Genomic DNA, 26,173 nt, shown 5'->3' with positions numbered 1-26,173 from the left:
CTTGACTCAACTCGGGTACCAGTTTACATTACAGGATTCTATCAACTTTACAGTGCCTGGACGTCAGCGATGCGGTGCGTTACTTCCGTGTCGTCTGCTCAGAGTTGCTGACAAACTCGCTCGTTGCGTGTTGTCTTAACAAGCTCATGCTGAATTTTTACGTCGGCCACCAAAGACTGAATCTCCTGACTGAATGGTGTAGTTTTGTGGGCTGTCATCATATGGATTAACCTACCGCGACATTTACTGTAAACTTCCACATCTGTTTTTTGTAAAACAGTGGGTCACAGAGACGACTTTCTGACCAATCAGTGGTCTGCAGTGTTTATATGTCACCTTTTAGTATCTGGTCCTCAGTCCTGGAACCTTCGCAGAGGTGATACCAAAAAACTAGTACCGGGTACCAGATTCCAAGTCCTTTTTCGTAATGGAAACGCAGAATGGCCAAGTCGAGTCGAGTCGAGCCGAGCCGGTACCACGTATTGGAAATGCGGCATATAACCTCAGTTACCAGACAGAACCCCTACCACATGATCTTTTGAAATAAATAGCAATGAATATTCACCACCGGTACCCTTTAAACCTGTAGTGGCACCTCCAATTCGTGATCAAGTGGTATTCATCCTTTAACTCCTTGTACACTATTGCGACAAATTTGCCTCCATACTCCAGTGTTTTTGTTAATGAGGAGCTGTTCAACACATACAGTATGTACATGTGTTACCTGGTTTTCTATGATCCCTTACATTCATGGATCAGTTTCAACGTTCTGTTTTGTTTGTTTTCCTGACATTCTACTGATTTTTGGATATTTTTGTTTGGTTTGGATTGTTGACTGGAATAACTGACCAGTAGTAGCATCAAAAAATAATCCTCATACCTGAGATTGGAAATGATAATTATGCCTAATGTCACTAATTTGCGTCATAGTTATTGTATGTGTTATATTCAAATGAGTAATCTTCTCTTAACTTAGCATCACAACACAAATAATTTTTTTTTTCATATAATTGAAAATAAATGTAGGCAGTAAGGGGTTAATACACCCAGCATGGATTTGTTTGTGTGATTCATCTGAACTTCTTGCAGGCCCAGTGTGTTTTACCCTGTAAAAAAATCTGTAATTTAACAGAATTTTCACTGTTTATTTTACAGATTTTTTCTGTATTTTTAAGATACAGGAAAATATCAATGAAATTACAAAAATAGACTGTATTTTTTCATGTCAAATGTAAAATAACATGAAAAAGCTGTAACTGTGAATAACCATAAAATTTCCATTTTTTAAAAAGAAATTTTTTCTTTTTTCACAGAAAAATACAGTTAAAATACATTTGCAAATGTATCGTAATTTCACAAACATTTCTTTTCTATTCATGAGATTAAACTGTTAATTTAAAGTTCAATACTGTAAAAAAATAGAATAAATAAATAAATAAATAAAAAAATAAAACGAGATAAAATTACTGACAATAAACCATAAAAGAAGCATTTGTTCTGTAAGTTTAACAAGACTTGTTTGTTAATTGATAAATATCTTGTGTAATTACAGGAGGTTTCACAACAAAAATGTTGAATAAATGTATTTTTGTGAATGTATAACATGTAAAAGCACTGATAAACTGTCCAAATACAGTTTTTATCAGTGGATTGGACAACTGAGTCTCATTAAAAATTATACATACACACACACACACACACACACATATATATATATAAATTTGATTGTTTTAATACATGTAAATATTCTTTATTAAACATTAAAAAGTACAAAAAAAAAAAAAAAAAAGCAAAATGTCATGTAAAGTTAGGGCAAAAAACTGTGTTTTAATTATGGAAAATTGCCGTATTTTTATGAGATGATTATTTTCTGTTATTTAACAGTATTGTTTTTTTTTGGCACCCCTGCTGCTGGAATATTACAGTTTTTTTTACAGTTTTTTTTTTTTTTTACAGTGTACATTTTTCAGTTAAAGGTAGCAGTTTTACAAATACACAATACAAGAAAAGGTTTGTGCTATGAAAAGATTGTAAAAACTGTTAAGCCTAGTGTGGAGATTATGACTAAAGATGTATTTACCGAAACAAGCAAAACTAAATTCCCCCAATTCTTTAATGAGAATCATCCATTGTAAACATCAACAACTCGTGAGATCTTACTATGTTGTACAGAACACAAAGTGGACTTTGTGTTCTCCCAAGTGTGTCTAAGTGGCATCCATTTCTGAATTGAATTACACTCCCCACCTCAATGAGCTCATGTAACGATCAAAAGGTCCTATTTGGGTTTGGAGCTCGGTTTAAAGACAGCCGACCAGACAGCGTGCCTGTAGGCTTGGAATCTAACCCTGATCTGCACTGAAGAGACCAAGTGGGCCACATCAAAACCATATCCCTCTGACAGTACCCAGACCCCGTCCTCAGCGGTCGTGTCTTTGTCCTGGGGGGGGCAGCAGGGTCGGGAAAATCAAAAGCCGTCAGAGTGTAACATAAAACACTGCAGCAAAACCTAACAGTGTTTTAAATAACCCAGAAAAATCATGTCTGTTGTCATCTGTTTTAGACACGGACAGGTAGAAACCCTTTAACACAGGGGACTCAAACATGCGGCCCGGGGGCCAAATGCAGCCCGCCAAAGGTTCCAATCCGGCCCATGGGATAAATTAGCAAAGTGCAAAAATTCCACAGTCAAGGCTGTGGAAGTCATTTTAGTTCAGGTTCCATATATGATCTCAAGTGAAATAATAGCATAAAAACCTACAAAAAATAATGACTCCATATTTTCTTCTCAGTTTGATGTGAAAAAAAATATTACACTATGCCTATAAATAATGACAACTTGCCTTTGTTTTAGTGCAAAAAAATAACATTAAATTATGAAAATACTTAAATTTACACTGTAAAAAAAATCTGTTGTTTTTACGGAAAAAAACTGGCAGCTTTTGTTTCCAGAACAATACTGTAAAAAACACATCCAACTGTAAACATTGTTACGCTCAGTCTAGGGGTTGCTGAGACGCATTTACAGAGTAGCATGTAGATTTAACATTTTAAACATGTAGATTTAACATTTTAAACATGTAGATTTAACATTTTAAACATGTATATTAAACACTGGATTTCAATGGTAAATGGTCTGCACTTATTTAGCACATTTTCTCCACCTTCATGGTGTCCACAGCTCTTTCCAAATCCACCAGGTCCAACTGGGAACAATTTAGGGTTCAGCGTCTTCCATGGACACTTGGACATATGGACAGTTGGAACCAGGATTCGAACCATCAACCCTTTGGTTATTGGATGAGCCGCTCTACCAACTCTACCAACACATTCATTTACAAGTTAAAATGTCACATTGTTAAATGTTTACTTTTTTATAACTTTTTATACATAGAAAGAAAAGCAAGTATGCCGTTATTTCAACATTATGGTCTTTGCAATTTAAACGGCACCACATTGTTTTTTAATTTACAGTTGTATTTTCTAAAAACAATAGAAATACATCATTTCTACATACAAATCTGGTTTTGTTCACATACTCTTCCTGTAAAAACTACAGCTGTATTTGATTTAATTAACACAATTTTTTTTTCAAATAAACAACTTTGCGTTGTATTGTCACTTACAGTTTTTTTTATGTTGCAATTTTACAACGTTGTGGTGTTAATTCTGCAGTCATTTTTTACAGTGTACAAACTATCCTGTAACAATAAAATGTGAATTATTTAAACAAATATGAACCTGAAATGTCTAAAGAAAATTAAGCACAGTTTTAGCAATTTTCTGCCTGTTACTCAGTGTTTAGTGTTTTTGTGATGGATACTTCAGGCCAAAAATAGGGCTGACAAGCCACTCCAGGACCCACAAAAACTGAAGTCAAGGTCATCATTGAGACTGATGGACGAACAGCAGTGTCTTTGTAAAGCCCATCCATATAATGCACATGTATAAATGATAAGTTCAGGCATAATACTGTTAAAATTGCACTTATTTTTCTTAAGAAATTTCAATGTTTTCAGGTTATTCACATCTTTTTTGTTTGGATAGTTTATAAAACTGAGTATTTTCAGTATTTAATGGGGTTTTTTTGCACTAAAACAAAGACAAAAATTTGGAGTTGTGATTATTTGTAGGTTATTATGCTATTATTTTACTGGTCCGGCCCACTGGAGATCAAATCCTTTAAAACTCATTGACCTTGTGGAGTTCAAAACTATTCAAATAATGTATAAAGCAAAGAATAACTGACTGCCGGGCAATATTCAGGAAATGTTTTGTGATAGAGAGGGGAGCTATGATTTAAGGGGAAAGTTAACTTTAAAGATTCATAAAGTGGGCACTACATTAAAAAGTTTCTGTGGAGGAAAACTGTGGAACAAATTGTGTGTGGAGATAAAACAAATATCAAACATAATTCAGTTTAAAAAAGATATAAAGAACTAATTCTTGAGGTACAGTATTTAATAATGACACTGAGGCCTGTTTGTTTATGGATGATGTTGTACTGATAAATCTGCTGGAATTATTGAAGAAAATGGTTGAATTGTTGAGCCTGTTTGTATGACTGTACTGACATGAACATTTTGTTGTGTGTAATTCAGTTATTGCATTATGTATTTGTTGTGGTTTGATGGTAAAATTAGGAAAATAGTATTGTTTGATTCTTGTATTAAGTTAGTGATAAAGGTGTAAAAGCACTGAGGGGTTGGATTAAATAAGTTTATACTTCTTCCTACTCCTTTTTGACCATGCAAAATTCAGACTTGTTATTCTCCGCTTATTATTATTATTATTATTGTTTGTTTTTTTTCCATCAATTGTGCTTGAAGATAGATTCTGTCCATTTAAATGTTTTATTTTGTTTTATTTTATTTTGTTTCTTTGCATGTTCGAAATAAATAAAGACGAGAAAAGAAAAGAAAGAAAGAAAGAAAGAAAGAAAGAAAAGAAATCGGGCTCAATGTGGCCCCTGAAAGACAATGAGTTTGATACCCCTGGTTTAACAAATCTATGTCAGAGCATTAACTCCAACATTCACTGGATGTTCGCATTATGAAACAGTTCATAAGAGGCAGGCCTCGCCTCATGCTTTATGGTATGCAAAATTTAAGAGCATGTGGTGCTCTGGGAGTGGATTTCGAAAACCCACTTGCTCAAAATGTCTTAAAAATCGACTTTTTAGCCCGAGGGCTTGTATTTTTTACAGCTTTTATTGTTGCTGCTGTTCCCTGGTGTCCTGTAGAGTTTCCAGCTCTGGCTTTTTCCCACTGAACACAGACCACATTTGGACTGAGCTCTGCTGGTCCATGCTCCCAGTCTGTTTCTCTGGCAGATAGTTGGGATTCCTCTGCTTGCACATCCTTAGCCTTAGGCGGTGGTTACCTCTCCCCCAGACTCACAGCCTCTCAGGGCTCCCGTCCAGATTGAAGCCTACTACCCATCATGCACCATTTGATAGAAAGCTTTATGCATTATGTCTGTAGAACTCCAGTTTCAGAGAGCAATAAAGGAGAGTAACTTAGAATATTTACTCGATTACTGCCCTCAAGTACAGGTTTAACCCTTAAAGACCCACAACTATTCTTGTCACAACTTCCAGATGATTTTTTTGTCTTCCCCAGGTGATTTATCAACATTTATTTTATTATCTTCTGTAGTTTGCATTTTTCAGTGTGATTGAATTTAGAATTTTCCTTTCTGTTCATCAACGCTTTGAATAAATTCAAAGGTTATTTTATCAAAACAGAGAAAACTGAAGAAAAACTGACTTTTTCAACTGACAGAGACCATTTCACTGCAGTATGACTACATGTTTTTCCAGACTTTAACCCATAAACGCCCAGAACTGTTTTTTGTGGTGACGTCCAAATGAATTTCTCTCTACAAATGACTTATCACCATTTATTACAATATTATCCTCTGTATTTTTTCAGGGTAAATTAGGTATTTTCTTATATTTTATTCACTGATCATGTAAATGTTCTTTAAAACTTATCATAAATTCCAAGTTTATTTTATCAAAAACAGAGTAAGCTGAAGGTAAAGTGACTTTTTCTGCAAATATATCATTAACTGAACATAAATCACAGTAGTTGCTTTCGGTCGGCGGTGGATGTTTCCAAACAGATTCTATTTTAAACATATTTAAATTTTAGCTAATATTGTTGCAAGGTGCTTTTTGAATAAAAGTTGCTAAGGTAGTCTGAAAAGTTGCAACAGAAGTGCTAAGTTGGCATTAATAACAACTGCACTGAACCCCTTTGACCTTTAAGGGCGTAGAGAGTGAAAGTAGTCATGTGCTGTGTTTTTAGCCCAAAGGCTTTAACTCTCCTCTTCCTCAACACCTGACAGAACCATTCTGTATCTTAAAAGTCGCTAAGAGCATTTCTCCACAGGGCACAGTCAGCCTTTTTGGATTTTCTGTGTAGCTTTCTAAAGTCTTGGTGGTTTTTGGATGCTCTGTATAAACAGACTGTCACAGTCTCCAAAATGTCTGTATTCATTACAGTTCCATTTATTTGACTGACTTTTTTCAAATAATATTCTTTGCGATTGTAAGATGTGGTTTTTGCACTTTTTTTTTCACTGGGACCTGAAGTAACAGAATTGTCACTATATATGTACCAGGTGCTAGCAAAACAATAACATGTACAATCTAAAGTTAATGGAAATAATGTAAATACTACATAAAAGGTCTTCACATGCCAGTGTATAACTAGAGTGCACTTATCTGATGGCAAAATCATAAATGCATGAAAAGGTATTTTACTACATATATATATATATATATATATATATATATATATATATATATATATATATATATATATATATATATACATATATATACATGTTTACATATGTTTACATATGTGTTGGATGAGTGTCCAGTAAAACAGGAATAAAATGTATATCTGTATTTAAAAAAAAAAAAAAAAAATACATAATAAGTCTCACAGAACACTACACTGTAAAAAAACAGTAAAAAAAGGGCATTATTCTGGCAGCAGGGGTGCCAAAAAAATACTGTAAAATAACAGAATATAACCATCTCATAACAATATGGTAATTTTCCATACTTAAAATACAGTTTTTTGCCCTAATTTTACATGAGATTTTGCTTTTTTTTTTTTTTTTTTTTTAAACTTTTTAATGTTTAATAAAGAATATTTACATGTGTTAAAACAATCAAATTACCTATAGATAAATAAATAAAATAAATAAATTTATATATATATGTGTATATATATACATATCTATCTATCTATCTATCTATCTATCTATCTATCTATATATATATGTGTATATATATATATATATATATATATATATATATATATAATTTTCAGTGAGACTCAGTTGTCCAATCCACTGATAAAAACTGTATTTGGACAGTTTATCAGTGCTTATACATGTTATACATTCACAAAAATATATTTATTCAACATTTTTGTTGTGAAACCTCCTGTAATTACACAAGATATTTGTCAATTAACAAACAAGTCTTGTTAAACTTATAGAACAAATACTTCTTTTACGGTTAATTGTCAGTAATTTTATCTCATTTTATTATTATTTTTTACAGTATTAAACTTTAAATTAACAATTTAATATCATAAATATAAAAGATATATTTGTGAAATTACGATACATTTGCAAATGTATTTTAACTATATTTTTCTGTGAAAAAAGAAAAAAAATTCTTTTAAAAATAATTTAAATTTTATGGTTATTCACAGTGACAGTTTTTTCATGTTATTTTACATTTGACATGTAAAATCAGTCTGTTTTTGTAATTTCATTGATATTTTCCTGTGAAAATTCTGTTAAATTACAGATTTTTTTTTTTTTACAGTGTAGCCTGTGTAGATAATAGTTATTTTTCTGCAGATAAGCTGTATAAAAGTGGGGGGGTCATTTGGAATTGCATGAACTGGCAGGTTTTTTTTGCCTTTCTTTAACTAATTTTCTATGAATTGGATTGAACAAAAGTCCAAATTTAGGCAAATACTAACAAATAAAAAGCTGCACCAAACAGAAATGTAGAAGTTTATGGCCAATATTTGTAGCGAGTTGATATTCCAGCATGTATAAAATAAATCAGGACATGAAAACAGCCTTTTGACCTGTGAAATGTAATCCAACTGGCTCTTCTTTGTAGATCCTCTCTGCAGAAGGCCGTGTCCAGCCTCAGAACCTCTGACGGACAGGACACAGACTCCCCCTTGTCGCCCCCTGGTGTTCATCATCTCAGTCCGGCCTCAGGCAGTTTCCTATCGCTGTGTCAGCTCCAGCTGCAGCAGATCCATGATTTACAGCAGCACTGCAGCACACGGCTCAGGTAAGGGGGGGGGGGGGGGGGATTTACAGAGTTAAACAGTTTATGTCATATCCACTTTGGTCAGGACTGACGTTTAGAGCTGCAACTATTGATTATTCTTGTAATAGATTAATCTGTTGATTATTTCTTGGATTTGATTCAATTAAAGGATTATTTGAATTAGTGAAAAATGTAGTAATAGTGTGAAACAGACATGTCTGAAAATGACGACTTGTCCTTTATTCCAGAACCAGATGAAACAACAACCACAAAAAGTATAAAAACAAAAGGTTATATATATAAAAAAAATAAATATATATAAAAAACAGAATAAAAGTTTATATAGAAATGCCTATAAATACAAACAACAAATAAGTTCAATGACACCTACAAACAATATGTCACTGCAGCCTTTAACACATTTAGATTCAACTGAAACAAACACACGCTCATATGTGCAGATGTCAAACATTCGGCCCAGGGACCAAATCTGGAATGAATTTGTGAAATGCAAAAATTACACTGAAGATATTAACAATCAATTGTGTCAAAATTATTTTAATTCAGGTTCCCTACAAACACATACAGACCAATTAGATCTCAATTGGGTCAGACCAGATAATACAATCATAATAACCTATAAATAATGACAACTGCAGATTTAATCTTTGTTTTAGTGTAAAAAAGTAAAATTACATGAAAACATGACTTTACATTAACAAACTTTCCTTTTACAAAAAATGTGAATAACCTGAAGAAATGTGAACATGAAATGTAAATGCAATTTTATCAATATTCTACCTGTTACTAAATGTTTTGTGTATTTGTAGTTGTAATGTAAGTTGTAATGCACATGTATAAATGATAAACTGATGCAGGATATTGTTAAAACGGCACTTGTTTTTCTTAAGACATTTGAAGTTGTTCATGTTATTCAAATTTTTAAGGAAACGTTGTAGATGTAAACATTATCATGATGTAATTTTACTTTTTTCACTGTTACTATTTTACTGGTCCAGCCCACTTGAGATCATATTGGGGTGAATGTGGAACTGAACTACAATGAGTTTGACAGCCCTGTGTTAAAGCTTCAAAGTTTAAAGGAGTAAGTGATGGATCCAGTGGAGATAAGTCAAACATAGGCGTTCAGATGCAGACAAATGTATACCAAATCTGACTTTTTTTGTCTATATGTGACCTGGATCTGATCTGTTAAAGACAGTTTGAACAGCACTAATCCGATTTTTTCTTATCTGACCCAGACCACTTTCATATGTGTTCCTAAATCTGATGCGTATCTGATATTTTGCGACGTCAGTCTGAACAGCCAGGTTGCATTTATCCGACCTTTACGTCATTAAAATGTGACAAACCTCACAATTCTGCATCCCAGGAGTGTTAATTCCGTAAACACAGTGTGTCTGCGTGGTCACGTATTCCATCAGGACCTCTTTTGTGCATGTGGGTCACTTCAGGGTCACATTCACTTCATACTCAAAACTGATAGAAGTCGCGTTTAATGTGGAATATGAACAAGCACATAAAAAAAATCATATTTCACCAAAAAATCTGAATTGTGCATTAAGACCTGCTGTGTGAACAGAGCCATGTAGACATTTTCTGCCTTTTTGTCCTCATCTCTTCTGAGCTACACTCCATGGTGTTTGTGTTGATCGTGTGCGTCACAATAAGCGTCCGTGTGAAACACAACAGTGGAACCAGTGTTTAACAGCAGAGAAATTAAAGAAACAAAGCTTTGATTCAGGAGAAATGAAATAGAATATTTTTTTTAAATTGATTTGAGTCGATTAATCCAGTAATGGTTTCAGCTCTACTGACGTCTTCATTAGACTCTGCTCATGACAGGATCTGTTCATCCTTCTTGTTCACAGATTTTTACATCACAGATGTTCTCATTGATAAAAAAGGGTCTTTTAGAAACACAGCAGGAGTTTCTGGGTTTATCTTCAGGGTCCGTGATGAAGGTCAACATTAAGATGAGTCTGTGTGATACAACTGCTGGTGTTCAGTCCTCAGAGAACAGTTTACCTCAGACTTTGATGATTAGATGTTTTTTAAGACCGCTGTATCTCCATACTTGTAAGTGTTGTACCGGACTGTCTGCATTCCTTTTTTAATCCTTTGATGCATGAATTATGAGAACCTTTGTCAAGATTTTTTTCCTGAGTGTTTTTATTCCTCTTCAGGCATGAAAAAAACAATGTGATTGCAAATTTTTTAATGAACTTATTTTTTTATGGAGTTACGAAACTGTCCACTCAGCTTTAATTTCTGAAGCAAAGAAACATGTATTTAAAACGCAATATCAGAAAGTGATATACTGTGTGAAAACTATGAAATAAAAACATTTTTAATGCAGCTAATCTGATGTTTTCTCACATTTTGACATACTCTAATACTAGTTATTACTCACTTCATGGAGATAATATGCAAAGGAAAAATCTTTTTGTTAAAGAAAACTGTTAATTACAGTCTAATAACTACTAGCAATTAATTTACACTCAAACATGTTAGTGCAGATCCAGTTTATCAAGAACAGCAAAGTTACAGTAATTGTATGAATAGTCGCTTTTCCATTGGACATTTGCACAAAACTTTACCTATATTTACTAAATGTCGAAAAAACAGAAGTGTGTAATGTCAGTTTATCCATTAAATCACAAATGCGAGGATTTGTTTATTTATTATTATTATTATTATTTACAGATATATTCATTATTGTTGTTATATATTTCCCCCCTATCTCATACTAAATTAAAAATGACTGGGTTTCCTGGTGTGTCCACACACACAACGCCATGTTTCTTTTAAATCTCTTCTTCTCTTGTTGTAACGTCCGTCAACATCCATATTTTTTTTTATCCACGTGACTCTAGTTGTGGAAAAAGGTCTCTCCATTGCAGTTTTGCGTGATATACCATTTGTGCTATGCTCGAGAAACCACCTCTTGCCAATGCAAAAACTTTACATTGAAAAACAAGACTTTTGGCGAAATTGTTGTTTTTCTATTAGGTAAATTTTCATGCGCAAGTTATATTCACGCAATTTGAGGGTCAATAGAAAAACGACTAGTGTCAGTGTATGAGATGATGCACAAGCGTCCACTGTCGGCTGATATGGAACTAAAACAGCAAAACCCATGAATATACAAGAGAACAGCTATAGGAGAACTGCCCTCTGTAGTGACTGCTGTGCTTGAAAGGGTTAATTTAGCTTTTCTTGCCATGGTTTAATTCTACTTCTTCTTGCAGTGCAGTATCATATGGAATGCTTCAGAGGATGTAGTTCCACAGTCTGTTCTTCCTCTGCCTTTAAACTGTACAGGCCTCCTGTAGGAAGTGTTTGTTTTTTAACTTGGAAACTGAAACTACTTTCCAGTTTTCATTTTCTCAAATGTTCGTCTATCTTTGTCCGTTTACAGCTTTCCTTTCAGGTCACTCACTGGACTTGAACTGAGGAGTGAGAGTATTAAAATGCTGACCTGTGTAATGGATGGCATGTCCTCTTAATATTTTATTTATCCTGTCCATCCCCACCCACTGACGCATTACATTAACCCTTAAACACCCAGTGCTACTTTTGTGTCGACTTCCAAATGAGTTTTTGTCTTATTATAACCTTTCTGTAGTGATTTAACACCACTTATTTAAAATAATCCTCTGTATTTTGGATTTTTAGTGTAAATCATGTATTTTCCTGTATTCAAATCACTGATCATGAAGGTCAGGGGTGTCAAACATGAGGCCTGGGGGCCAAATGCGGCCCATCAAAGGTTCCAATCCAGCCTGTGGGATGAATTTGTGAAATGCAAAAATTACACTTAAGATGTTCACAAATATTTTAGTTCAGATTCCACATATAGACCAAGAAAATATTATCATAAGAACCTGTAAATACTTACAATTACAAATTTTTCTCTTTGTAAATGAAAATATTTTCATGTAATTTTCTTGTGTTTACACTAAAACAAACTATCATTTCACAAAAAAACTTAAATATCCTGAACAAATACGAAAACTCTGTAAGAGAAGTAAGTGTAATTTTGACAACACTCTGTCTGTTATTAAATGTTTTATGTATTTGTAGATCCACTGCGATCTGTAAGTTGTAATAAAAATGTGGAACTGATAAACTGTGGTATAATATTGATGAAATTGCACTTATTTTTCTTAAGAAAATTTTAGGTTGTTCATGTTATTTCCATTCTTTTAAAGGACAGTTTGTAGATGTAAAAATTTTCATCATGTAAGGAAAGTTTGGAGTTGACATTATTTATATATATATTTATGTTATTATTACTTCAGACCAAATTTGGCTGAATTTGGACGAAGAACTAAAATGAATTTGACAGCCATGATGTAGATGTTCATTAAATCTCACGCTGAAAAAAAAAGATTTTTGGTGTAGTAATATTTATTAGGTTAATTGTCACAATTTTTATTTTCCAATTGTAAGTATCATTGAGAACTGGAATTATTCTAGTAAAACTAAATATGTCATTCGTGTAATAAATAAACTGTGTGGGAACAGTAGGTTGTATTACGTATTTTCACATAATATTCAAAGTTTATGGTCATTACATATGAACCTAGAAATACCAAGGAAGTTTTAATTGGCAATTTAAACTGCAGAAAAAATATGTAAAAGGTTGTGTAAATGTTACTTGTATATTGTCCATTAATAAAAGTTAGAAAAAGTATTGTAGTGAGCCACACTGGTCGTAATGGGGGCAGTTTGTGCCGAGTCACGTGACTCACGTAGTTTACAGTGTCACTGAGTCATGTGATGGCGCGCTACCTTGCAAGTTGTAAATATTCGTTAAAAGCAAGTTGCTGTTTTGTGTTCTGTAGTTCTATGACTCATGTTCTGAGAGTATCTGAGCGAACTGGGAGGAAGGAATATTTCAGTGTGACCCCATGACTGAACAGTCCGTGCTGCTGTCAGACAGTCTGTGCTGTTTTACATAAGCGTTGTTTAAGGAGAGTAAATACCACTGCCTTTTCATAAGTGTGTGGTGTACTGGGATCTGAGAAATGGGACAAATGTTCTGTCTCGTAACTTTGTTCTTCCAAAACATTGCAGTATTTCAAAATTACCTCGAAAAGCCATTAGCTTAAGGTGCATTAGCTTTAGCAGTTTTCAGTTTGAAGCAGTCAGACTCTAAGTCAAACTTACAAAGAAGGAGAAGGTAAAATTCAAAGACCATATTAATAATCATCAGTAAATTACCTGAGGTTTGCTAGTAAAATGAACATATATCTGCAAGTAAAGTTTACTTGATAATCGCCCTTGTAGAATTACTTACAACTCTAAGTGCAAATACTTTCCTAAGTTTTCCGAAGTAAATATTATCCCTATTTTTTTTCAGTGCAGTGTACATCAAAAGGTATTCGATCAAAACAGAAGAATAAGTGTCTTTTTCAGTCCAATCTGTCATTATCTGAACATAAACCCAGTGTGTCCATCCACTGGCATTGATCCAACTCCATGGGTTTTACTGGTGAATCAATGTTGTAGAAGATGACAGTGTTTCCACGGTAACTACGGCGCCTCTGAACGTCCAAATGGGTCATATCTGATGCCCATGAACACAAGTGTTTGTGGTTCTCTAAAGAATGTTCAACTCAAATGTATGGAAGTTGCTCTATATGTGGCCAAGAAGTGCATTGTGGTGTCATGGAAATCTGATCGCCCCCTTCTTATTGATAGGTGAATTTTTCAGATGAACGGTTGCATCCACCTGGAAAAAATCAATTATTGTCTCAAGAAACAATATAGCACCTTCTTGAAATTTTGGCAGCCATATTTAGACCATACTGGTACATCTGTTACACCAAGCACTTTATATAGTTATCTGTATTGACCCTGTGCACTGACTGTTTTTTTATGTTATTGGTATATTTTGTTTGTACACATTGTATATAAAAAAAACCCTTGAAAATAAAATATTTAAAGAAAAAAAAAGGAATATCTGATGACTATGAAAAGATGAAAAACTGTATTTTACACCAATTATTTACATGTATTATAGGATTAGTGGATCAACAGGTATTAAACATTTACGTAGGTAATTTTTTGTGATGGTGGATGTTTGGGTCTTTATGGGTTAAATGAAAACTCACAGGGTTTTCTGAACTGTTTGAAAATATGTTGCTTTATAAAGCCTGAAAGAAATCTAAGCTTGTTTTAATAGATGAAAGTAAAGCTTTTCAGGAGTTTTATATGATGCTGATCTGCCTCTTGGACAGACAGTTATGAAGCCGACAGGAATGTGAGCTATTCTGTTGTTATGTCTGATAGTCAGGGCGTAGTGAGTCTAAAGACAACGTCCATCTATTTTCACAAGTCCTTCGATGTCACTGGCCTCCCCACACGTTGACACCGCTCTGTGAGACAGACCACCAACACTTAAAACACTGGTCAACTTTCTGCTTATCTTCTTGACCCTTCCAAATTACACAGCACAAAAGATGAAACGTGGCGGCGGCTACCCGCGCGGGTCGCACCGCGGACTCCTATGGCTCGGGGGGGTAGTGTGGCGCTCCCCTCGCTTCACCCCTCGCTGCGTGCCCTCGACCCCCCCGGCCTCTGGACAATGAGCCATTCTGGGAGCTTTCCAAGGACCAGCACAGCCATTTAACCCCAGGCCTGACCTCATGTCAGACTGAGTTTAAGAGAGGTGAGAAGAGCGCCACACGCCAGGATCCTGCGACTGAACACAGGCGCTGATGGAAAAAGGGTTCAGATGTTTAAATACAACTACTAATACACACGGTGAAAAGGCTCCATCGTATGTAAAATTAACCCATAAGACCCAAACATCCACCACCGACCAAAAGCATCTGCTGATAAAAACTGTTTAATACCTGTTGATCCACTAATCCTATCAATCCATGTCAATAATTGGTATAAAATACAGTTCTTCATCTTTTCATGGTCATCAGATATGACCCGTTTGGACGTTCAGAAGCTCCATAGTTACACTGGGTTTATGATCAGTTAATGACATCTTTGATGAAAAAGTCACTTTTACTTCAGTTTTGATATAATATTATTTTAATTAACTGTGAGTTTTCATGAATATCTAAATTTAACTTAAACATGGGAAAATACAATACATTTACAGTAAAAAAAAAAAAAAGGAAAAATACAGAGCATAATAATATAATAAATGGTGATAAATTACTTAAGAAAGGTTAGATGTCGATACAATTTCATTTGTGAACTGGCACAAAGTAACACTGGGTCTTAATGGGTTAAAGACCCAAAACCATCTACTGATCTAAACTGTTTAATACCTATTGATCCACGAAATTCTATCAATCCATGTCAATAATTGGTGTAAAATACAGTTCTTCATCTTTTCATGGTCATCAGATATGACCCATTTGGACGTTCAGAGGCTCCGTAGTTACCATGGAAACACCATTATCTTCAACAGCACTGATTCACCAGTAAAACCCATGGAGTTGGATCAGTGACAGTGGATGGACACACTGGGTTTATGTTCAGATAATGATATTATATTTTTCCTCATTTTTCTCTGATTAGATCTAATAACCTCTGAGCTTTAAAGAACATCGACATGATCAGTAAATTAAATATAGGAAAACACTAGATTTTCACTGAAAAATGCAAAATGCGAGGATACTATTAAAAAGGAAGAAGCTGAATCCAGAGGCTTCTTTAGGCTTCTCCGGCTCCCGTTGTTTGAATTACCTGAAGTTGCAGCAAATAAAACGTTAACACAAATGAATCTACATTCAGTTTCAGATTATTTTACCTTTATAGCCCTTGAGAATTTGACAAATTAAAGCTTTTTTAAAACTCGACAACGAGCTACACAATTTCAATTCTTCATTCAGTTGGTTCCGTAATTTGACACCTGTAAGAGAAACACAGTCATATTTAACATTTGTCCTTAGTTTACATGTTTCAAACACAAACAACCCTCTTTGATTATAATTCCCTTCTCCTAACTTAAAAAAAATGTTGAATACAAACAGGAAGACTTTTGTTCTTACCACAATAAATAATTTCCATTGTTTTTAAATATACCATATCAGGACATTTAAATATACTAGATCCTACAAAAATGGATTACATGATTAACTACAACCAGCTTTATTTGTTACTCTAATTGCTGTTTTTTTTAGTTTAATTATAGGGTCTATGTTAGTTTTATACACATTTCCCCAAATTTCCACACATTATGATATAATAATAACTAGAAAGCACTGGGAGAGTGTAGACCTCCACCAAGGCAGATCAGCCCCTGCCCATCACCACCTAAATGTAATCATTTGTTCCTTGTGCCAGTATCAACATTTCCTGAAAAGTTCATCCAAATCTGTCTTTAACTTTTTGAGTTATCTTGCTAACAGACAGACAAACAAACAGACAGACAAACAGACAGACAGACAGACAGACAGACAGACAGACAGACAGACAGACAGACAAACAGACAGACAGACAGACAGACAAACAAACAGACAGACAGACAGACCCCGGTGCAAACATAACCTCTGCTGTTCCTTGGTGGAGGTAATAAATAAATAATAATCAATAATAATAATAATAATAATAATAAAATACAAGCTCCTCAAATTTGTGCTACATGCAATATTCCTGTGAAGGTCCAGTTACATTCCACCATCATGTGACAGACTTTTTTTTAAATTAATTACTTAATTTCTTTTATTTTTATTTAAAAATTTTTGTTTTGGTATTTTTTATTATTTTTATTCTGACTTTTTTTTTTTTTTATTTAAAAAAAAAAATTATATATATATATATATATATATATATATATATATATATATATATATATATATATATATATATATAAGATTTTCTTTTATTTTCTTTTAATTTCTTTTATTCATTTTATTTTTATTTTTATTTTTTAATTTTTTAAATTTTTTTTATTTATATGACAGACTTTTTCCTACAGTGAGTCCTATGGCTTTTCATACTTTGCATTTACATTTTACAGATTTTTTTGTTACTTCGTTTGTCTGTTAGCAAGATAACTCAAAAAGTTATGAACGAATTTTCATGAAATTTTCAGGAAATATTGATACTGGCACAAGGAACAAATAGTTACATTTTGGTGGTGATCGAGGAGGGCGGGGCGGATTTTTTGTTTGTTTGTCGGTCTGTTAGCAAGATAACTCAAAAAGTTACGAACGGATTTTCATGAAATTTTCAGGAAATGTCGATACTGTACTGGCACAAGGAACAAATGATTTTGGTGGTGGTGGTCGGGGGGGTTGATCTGTCTTGGTGGATGTCTGCTCTCTCCAAGTGCTTTTCTAGTTTGTCCTTTTTCTATCTGTGCATCTTCTTTTTGAAAATCTTCACTGTGTAAAAGATCAGCAACCTCTGAGCTGCAACTACACCCTGAAAATTGCAGGTTTTGACAAGTATTTTTATATGGCATTGGCTTTAGAGGGATTTAGTCATTATAATACCACCACACATGTCCTCATGCACACACTGTAAAAAGAGTTTAGTTGAACCAACTTAAAAAAGTGTTTCAATTGGTAACAACTAATAAAATAAGTATTTTCAACTTATATTTTTTGGTTGAACCAAACTTATATTTTTAGTCAGATTAAAGCTAAATATTCATTCAATGTTTACTAATGTATTACTGTCTTTTAACTTAAAAAGATATATAAAATCTAATTAACATTTTCAGAAAGTTATACTTATAACTCAGCTGTATTCTAAAGTTAAATTTTACACAAAAACAACTTAGTATTTTGGACTTTTTTCTAACAAAACCATTGTATATTCTAATGTGCATTTATACTTTAGTTCAACTTAATATTTTGCAATTTCCCCACTCTACATTCTAATTTAAACTTTTACATTAGATCACCTTGTTTTTTAACATTCATCTGCCAAATATACAATAGATAAGTTTATATACCATTTCCTACTAAATAATAGTATTTACAGAAAATAAGCATGAAAAGTGCTCTAAACCAGTGGTTCTCAAACTCTGGTACATGTGCCACTAGTGGTATTTGGGCTTCTTCAGGTGGTACTTTGAGTCATTTCCATTTTGGACCATTATTTTGAAATTTTTGGGCATTCTGATTTATTTTGATCTAGCACCAAAAAAAAGATTGTACTTGGTGTGGAGTTTGAGAACCACAGTTCTAAACAGTATAAACTTGTTTGTAAGTGTACTAATCATGTGAAGACGTAAGATAAAGGTCGTAGCTGCTGCAAATTGTTTATTTGTAACAGTAACGTCAAATTATCTCACAACAGAACATTACAGTTGTACAGCCTCCATGACTATAATCACATGCAAGAGTTGCTGTTCAGTTCAGATTGCCCTGTGCCAGCAATAAACGATCCAATCTAAAGAGAAAAAAAAACCAGGAGACTTCTGTCCTGTTACGCTCTGGAGGATTACAAAGTGCTTCTTTTTTCAAACTTTTTAAACATTTTCAGCTTTATCAAACTTTTAAAACACTGAATGCACCAAGATGTAGACAAGCTTAAGATGAACCATTAATCTGCATTTAGCAATTTCTAAAGAGGATATGCACTTTTGAGGGCATTTTATAACTAGAAGCACTCGGAGAGCGCAGACCTCCGCCAAGGCTGATCAGTGCCGCCGCCGCCGCCCCCCCCCCCCCCCCCCCCCCCCGTCTGTTTGTCTGTCCGTTAGTGTGCAACATAACTCAAAAAGTTATGGACAGATTTTGATGAAATTTTCGGGGTTTGTTGGAAATGGGATAAGGAAGAAATGATTCAATTTTGGTGGTGATCGGGGGTCACTGATCAGCCTTGGCGGAGGTCTGCGCCCCCCCCGTGGGCCCCCCCACCCCCGATCACCACCAAAATTTAATCATTTCTTCCTTATCCCATTTCCAACAAATCCTGAAAATTTCATCCAAATCTGTCCATAACTTTTTGAGTTATGTTGCACACTAACGGACAGACCAACAGACAGACAAACCCTGGCAAAAACATAACCTCCTTGGCGGAGGTAAAAATCTAGCTCCATAAACACTGAAAGCACAGTTCCAGCAGGTAGCAAAAAGAAAAAAAAAAAACAAAAAAAAAAAACAAAAAAACTGGAAATTTTTATTCTGTTGTGTTCTGAAGGATTATAAAGTGCTTCTTTTTACCTCCGCCAAGGAGGTTATGTTTTTGCCACTGTCTGTCTGTCTGTCTGTCTGTCTGTGCAACATAACTCAAAAAGTTATGGACAGATTTGGATGAAATTTTCAGGGTTTGTTGGAAATGGGATAAGGAAGAAATGATTAAATTTTGGTGGTGATCGGGGGTGGGGGGGCCCACGGACCAGAAAATTTCATCAAAATCTGTCCATAACTTTTTGAGTTATGTTGCACACTAACGGACAGACAAACAGACAGACAGACAAACAAACAAACAAACCCTGGCAAAAACATAACCTCCTTGGCGTGGGGGGGCCCACGGGGGGGGGGGGCCACTGATCAGCCTTGGCGGAGGTCTGCGCTCTCCAAGTGCTTTTCTAGTCTCAAACTTTTTAAACACTGTCAACTTTATAAAACATTTTTTAACACTGAATGCAAAAATATGTACATAGGCTTAAGATGACCATTAATCTGCACTTTGCAGTTTTCCTAAGAGTGTATGAACTTTTGGGGACATTTTCTGAGAATCTAGCTCCATAACAACTTTCTGGAAAACCTCGAAAGTGTAACGGAGGCTTTTAGGGTAGGCAAGATTGAGAATGTAGATCAAGCCGAGCAGCAGGGCACAAGCAGATGGGACAGAGCTGAGTTCATTTAAGACTGTTACGCCTTCGATAACGATACCAATGTCCTCCGGAGGAAGTTCGACACATCCTTCTTGTCGAATGGAAAATACCGCCATGGTCACCTGCTCCAAATCAACCTGAAGGTCGTCTTCCCGACTGTCCTATAGAGAGCAGAAAACAATAGTGTTAGTCTTATGACATGCATTGGTATCCTACCAGTTGGAATTTAAACTTAACCCCTAAGTTTACATTGGGTCAATGCTTTTGAAAAAAATAACACTTTGGAGAAAAGAAAAAGTTACACGCTGTCATTGCTCCCAACCTCACCCTCCACCTGGACACTAGGTGTCCCTGTGTTTCTCTCTTTTTTTTTTTTTTTTTTTTTTAAATGGGACAAAGCAGAGGTGGGTACATTTATGCTTTTTCAAAGTATTAATACTTTCAATACTTTTGCATTCATGTTTTTTTTTTTTTAAAGGAACAGTTACACAGCACTGAGTTCCATTTTGTGTTAATGCACTTTTCAGTCTCAACACTTAAATAAATGTCAAATGGCATTTGGTTTATGAATTTCGACATAGCTGTTTGCTTTTAACACATTTTAAGGTACATATATTACTTTTTATTGTAACTTGCTGTATCGGCCCCTGGACATTGCAATATGAATCAATTCGTGACAAAACTGTATCGTCCCAGCCCTACTGAATACATGGAGAAATGCTATTACTACAAAAATGAAAACAGTAATTTAAAGTACTACAAAATAGATATTTAAAAAAAAAACACTATTCTGACTAAAATACTAACACTTACCATCAATACAAGGAATCACCAACAATTACTTTGTCTGACATTATGTGATGTTTGCTCCAGCTTTTGCATGAGTGGATATTAAGATTTAACTTAACTGGCCAGTGACAAGTTGCCCGCCACTTAGGCCACAGCAGTAAGCGTCATTTCCTTTCTAGTGTTTTTTACATTTCTATGGGCACCTTCAGAAACCCCCAGTGTCAAAAGTTTTGTCAAGTGCACTGCACAGAGGCCACACACACGTGGAAAACAAGTCATGAGCGCGCAGATCAGAAGGACACACTAGCACGTCTGTTCTATTGGAGCTTGTATTGAATCTGTTCGTCTGTGTGTGTGTGTGGTTTAAGTGTGTGTGAAAAAACCTCAACTGCTCGTATATACATTTCATTGTAACATTTAACCCTCATTCAAGCGCCATACAAAACGGCCTATTTCTGTTTTTATCCCCTCCCCATTTGTTGTTGCACGTTGAAGCTTCACTTTGAAACCTTGTTAAGATCAATCAATGCACAAAGAACTTTTTCCCTTTTTCCACTGGTCTTAAATGTCTGATTGGAACTTTAGGTTCAAAGCAGGTTTTCCTCTGTTGAAGCTATAATTGATGATTTTTTTTTTTCAATAATTGGTGGAAACACTTTGTTTTTCTCACAAAAGTGCAAAAATGATTATTATATTAAAGTAATAAGTTAAAAAATAAAGTTAGTTTCAGCTGGATCACGCAAGTGATTGGTTCTCCAAAATGTCAATCATTGAGTCAACCTGCTACAAATTGCCGTCGTACGTCCTCATGTCATGTTTGGCATTTTGCGCATGCACACGTTGGTCCAGAAATGGTGCCAGCGCAGCCAGTGCGGTCCCTGAGCGCCGCTATGGTCCCTTGTTGGGTGATACTGTAAAAATAAGTGAGTGAGGTCGGTAACAGAGAAGGTGAACGGAGCTCTGTTTGCTGAGGAAAGCATGAGCACGCGCCTCAGGGCCCATGCACACACGCAGACCCGGAAAAGCAGAGCAGGTAGGAGGGTTCCGAAACAAACTTTATTTTTTAACTTGTTTTTTAAATATAATAATCACTTATGCAATTTTCTAGGTGAGAAAAAAGTGCTGCCACCAGTTTTTGGAAAAAAAAAAAAAAAGTAAATTATACCTTTTAACTATTGCAGATAGGAACTAATTCTGTGGCAAAGGCAAGGCAAATTTATTTATAGAGCACAATTCATACATAAGGCAATTCAAAGTGCTGTACAGTTGCATAAAAACACAAGAGGCAGGCTTTGAGGAAAAAAATGTTACATACCACAAACTCCTTGACAAGATCACGAGTATCCTCCCCAAGAACAATGATAAGGGCCTTTAGGAGACATTCTCTCTTCAGATTGATGTCTTTGGCCTGAAGTATAAGAATTAATATCAAGCAGTAATTTGACAATAAGACTACCCTTGGACAAGGGGTCAATTATGATTACAGGGAAGAACTCTTTCTCACATTATGCAATTGTGCTTAAGTGTAATAAAATTTTAAAAAAAAAGTTTTTCCAGTGAAACTCATGGATGGTATTGTGCTGAGGTCTCTGTGGGTCAGTGATATCCATCCTAGACTCCTGTGGCAATTAGTTTGCCACGTAAGTCCAATTAAAGGAAAATTGCTGTTCCACATTATTATGCAATGCACCATTTTCAAGCAATATAGGAAAAAAATGCTGAAAAGCATGAAATAATTTTAAATGGCATTTTAATGCCACTCTAATGTCCAAGTTCAATATTTTTAATGCCAATTTAAAGTTTTGTAACCAATTAGGACACATATTAAATGGTGACTATTTGGATAATGAAAAGTAAATTGGACACAACTGGCAACTTTTGAGCAAAAATGTAAATAAAATTATGGAAATTTGCAAAAACAAACAAACAAAAAAAAAACTGCAAAAGTACCGTTGAAGGTGTTTTGAATCATAAATTTAATATTTTTCACAGAATTTATACTGTAAATAAAGTCAAAGGAAATGGAGATTTAATGCCTGCAGTGTTAAATCAGGACTGAATCAGGACTAAAGCAGCTAATTACCCGATCAAACGTGTGTAGGATGGGAGAGATTTTGTCCCCTGCAGTTCCTCTCTTGGATCTTGCCAATGCCAACAGTCTGCTGGAGTAGTGGTCAAGTTGTTCAAAAAAAACTTGGACTTGAGAGGGAGGGCCACAACCCTGTGGAACTCTTCATTAACCTGAGGCAAAAGGTGTGTTTACATACAAATTTGACAACTGCCAAACTAAGCGGTTATAAAAGAGCTCCGAACTAGCAATAGCTCCGAACTAGCAATAGCACCGAACTAGCAATAGCTCCGAACTAGCAATAGCTCCGAACTCGTAGTAGCTCCGAACTAGCATTAGCTCCGAGTGCCGCAAAACCGTAGCCACCAAAGGTAGCAGTGCCACAAATTTGTTTCACGAGATACATATCGTGCAGCTCTAATTTGAAACCTAAATCAGGTTGGTTTATTGTCTGGGGAGAGCGCCAGCATCGTTAACGCATCGACATAAAATGCATAAAATAAACCAATTTAGAACGCGGTAGCAAGATATCCATTTATCCACACAACCTTTCACAGTGCAAAGAAAACAGCAAGTCGTCTAGAATAAAAGTTATACTATTTTAACAAACTCACCTACGTTGTTTATGTCCAAACTGACTGCTCCGGTAATCGCGTCTCTTCGGCTGCAGAGGGAAGGAATACAGAGGAAAGAGGCGGCAAAACATGGTGCATTATGGGTGTTGGAGTTTTCCAACTCAATGCATGGCCGTTTTAAACGGCAGAATCCTTGAATTAATGCCTAACTTCTTAAAATTATAAATGCGATATCAAAACTCTGTTTTTTTATAACATAAAAGAATGTAGAATTTTGATATGCTAAAGGAAAAACTTACCAAAATATGTAAAAAACCGATGATATTCACAAGTAGGGTTTCAGAGGGCGCGGAGATAATGCGTCACACACTTGGCGCACATTTGACTGCGTGACACCACACGCTCGGAAAGAACTTAATTTTGAACTTTGGATCAAAGTAATAAATCACTTTGGTATTAAGTCAAGCATTTTTAAGTTGTTTGAAACCACATATTACCTTTGCAGTCAGAACATGAGAAATTTACTTTGCCTTTGTGTAAATTTGTACCTTGCTTCAACTGGGGCCTAAATACGCTTTTTACAGTGCATATCTAACAACTGCTCTCCTAAAACTGTTTAGTGAATCTACTGTCCCAGCAGTGGACCATGTACAGTTATGCTGTTGCACAGTTTTGTTATGAGCGTTTAAATCACAGGTGTCAAACATGCGGCCCAGGGGCCAAATCCGACCCGTCAAAGGGTCCAATCCGGCTCCTGGGATGAATTTGTGAAATGCAGAAATTACACTGAAGATATTAACAATCAAGGATGTTCAAATACTTTTAGGTCAGGGGTCACCAAACCCTGGTCCTCGAGGGCTACTATCCTGCATGTTTTAGATGTTTCCCTCTTCCAGCACACCTGACGGTCATTATCCGTCTTCTGCAGAGCTTGATGATAGGCTGATCATTTGAATCAGGTGTGTTGGAAGAGGGATACATCTAATAATGCAGGATAGTAGCCCTCGAGGACCAGGGTTGGTGACCCCTGTTTTAGGTCATTTCATCTAAAGTGATCAGAACCAGTAAAATATTATCATAATAACCTATAAATAATGACAACTGTAAATTTGTCTCTTTGTTTTAGTATAAAAAAAGGAAAATTACACAAAAATGTTTACATTTACAGACTAGCCTTTTAAAAAAATGTGAATATCTGAAATGTTTCATAAGAAATATGTGGAATTTTAACAATATTCTCCCTGTTACTAAATGTTTTGTGTATTTGTAGATCCACTGTGATCTGTAAGTTGTGATCCACATGTAGAAATGATAAACTGAGGCGTAATATTGTTAACATTGCACTTATTTTACTACAGAATTTTCATGATGTTCATATTTGTTCATGTTATGTTCAAGTACAATTCGTAGATGTAAACACTTTCATTACGGAATTTACTTTTTTCACTCAAACATTCTTATTCTATCATTTATATTATTTTACTGGTCCGGCCCACTTCATATCATATTATCATATTAGGCTGGATGTGGCCCCTGAACTAAAATGAGTTTGACACCCCTGGTTTAAATGTTACTCCACATATCTGTACCCTCCTGCTGTCCTAGACTGGTGTCCTGCCTGTTCATGCTGACCCTGGAGTGAACCAGCAGGTACAAGGAGGGGGGGTCAGCGGGGTCACAGCCCTTTTGGAACCCCACTGCTCTGCCCTCTGTCTCGTCCCAGTGGGATGGAAGAGCTAGGTCTTTGTGGAGGAGAAGCTGTGCTACCTAAGGCTACTGGACTCTGAGTACTGAAGGGTCTTTGGCCCCTCAGGGGGGGACTTAAGGAGGGGACATGGGGACCAGAGCCAATCACCACTAATAGATTCATTAAGTTTCCATTGATGTGGCTTTGTAGTAAGTTTATCCCTCAATGAAAGAGACATTATATGGGATTAGAGTGGACATATAGTAGGAAAACACACACACACACACACACACACACACACACACACACACACACACGTATGTCCTCACTTCAACTCATATGAACTTAGATTAGCAGAAACTGAAATTCAGTTAATTTACTGTTAGACTTTTATGTGTTGCTGCTGAATGAACTGGGTTTCTCTAAAGCAGGGGTGTCAAACTCACCTGAAGTGGGCCAGATCATTAAAATAATAATAAAATAATATATAAATAATATCAATTCCAAAATATATATGTCTAACTTCCATGTTTTTGAGTGAAAAAAGTACAATTATATTATCAAAATGTTTACATCTACACAAACTATCCTTTAAAAAAATGTGAAAAACATGAACAGCTGTGAACAAAATTAAATTTATCAAGAAAAAAAAGTGCAATTTTAACAATTTATGCTATTTTTTTGGCCTCAGCCTCTCATTTTCACATGCTCATTACAGCTTACAGATCACAGTGGATCTACAAATACACAAAACATATAATAACAGGCAGAAGATTAGTGCAATTACACTTAATTCTCTTACATTTCAGTTTGTTCATATTTGTTCAGATTATTTACATTTTTGGTAAAAGGCTAGTTTGTAAATGTATACATTTACTTTTTTACACTAAAAGAAAGGAAAAAATTGTGGTTTTCCTTATTTATAGTTCATTATGACAGTATT

General features: G+C 35.1%; 1 protein-coding gene across 1 annotated transcript in view; it reads left to right on the top strand.

Moving 5' to 3' along the window:
• The window catches only part of lrriq1 (leucine-rich repeats and IQ motif containing 1), a 125,017-nt gene that overhangs the window by 37,438 nt on the left and 61,406 nt on the right, over window positions 1-26,173 (top strand). The window contains exon 12 of the mRNA XM_030135645.1: window positions 8,162-8,341. Within this exon, the coding sequence (XP_029991505.1) occupies window positions 8,162-8,341 (180 nt within the window). The remainder of the gene's footprint in view (window positions 1-8,161; window positions 8,342-26,173) is intronic.

This window comes from Sphaeramia orbicularis, chromosome 6, assembly GCF_902148855.1.
Source record: "Sphaeramia orbicularis chromosome 6, fSphaOr1.1, whole genome shotgun sequence".
NCBI classification, from domain to species: domain Eukaryota; kingdom Metazoa; phylum Chordata; class Actinopteri; order Kurtiformes; family Apogonidae; genus Sphaeramia; species Sphaeramia orbicularis.
This window is presented reverse-complemented; position numbering and strand designations above follow the sequence as displayed.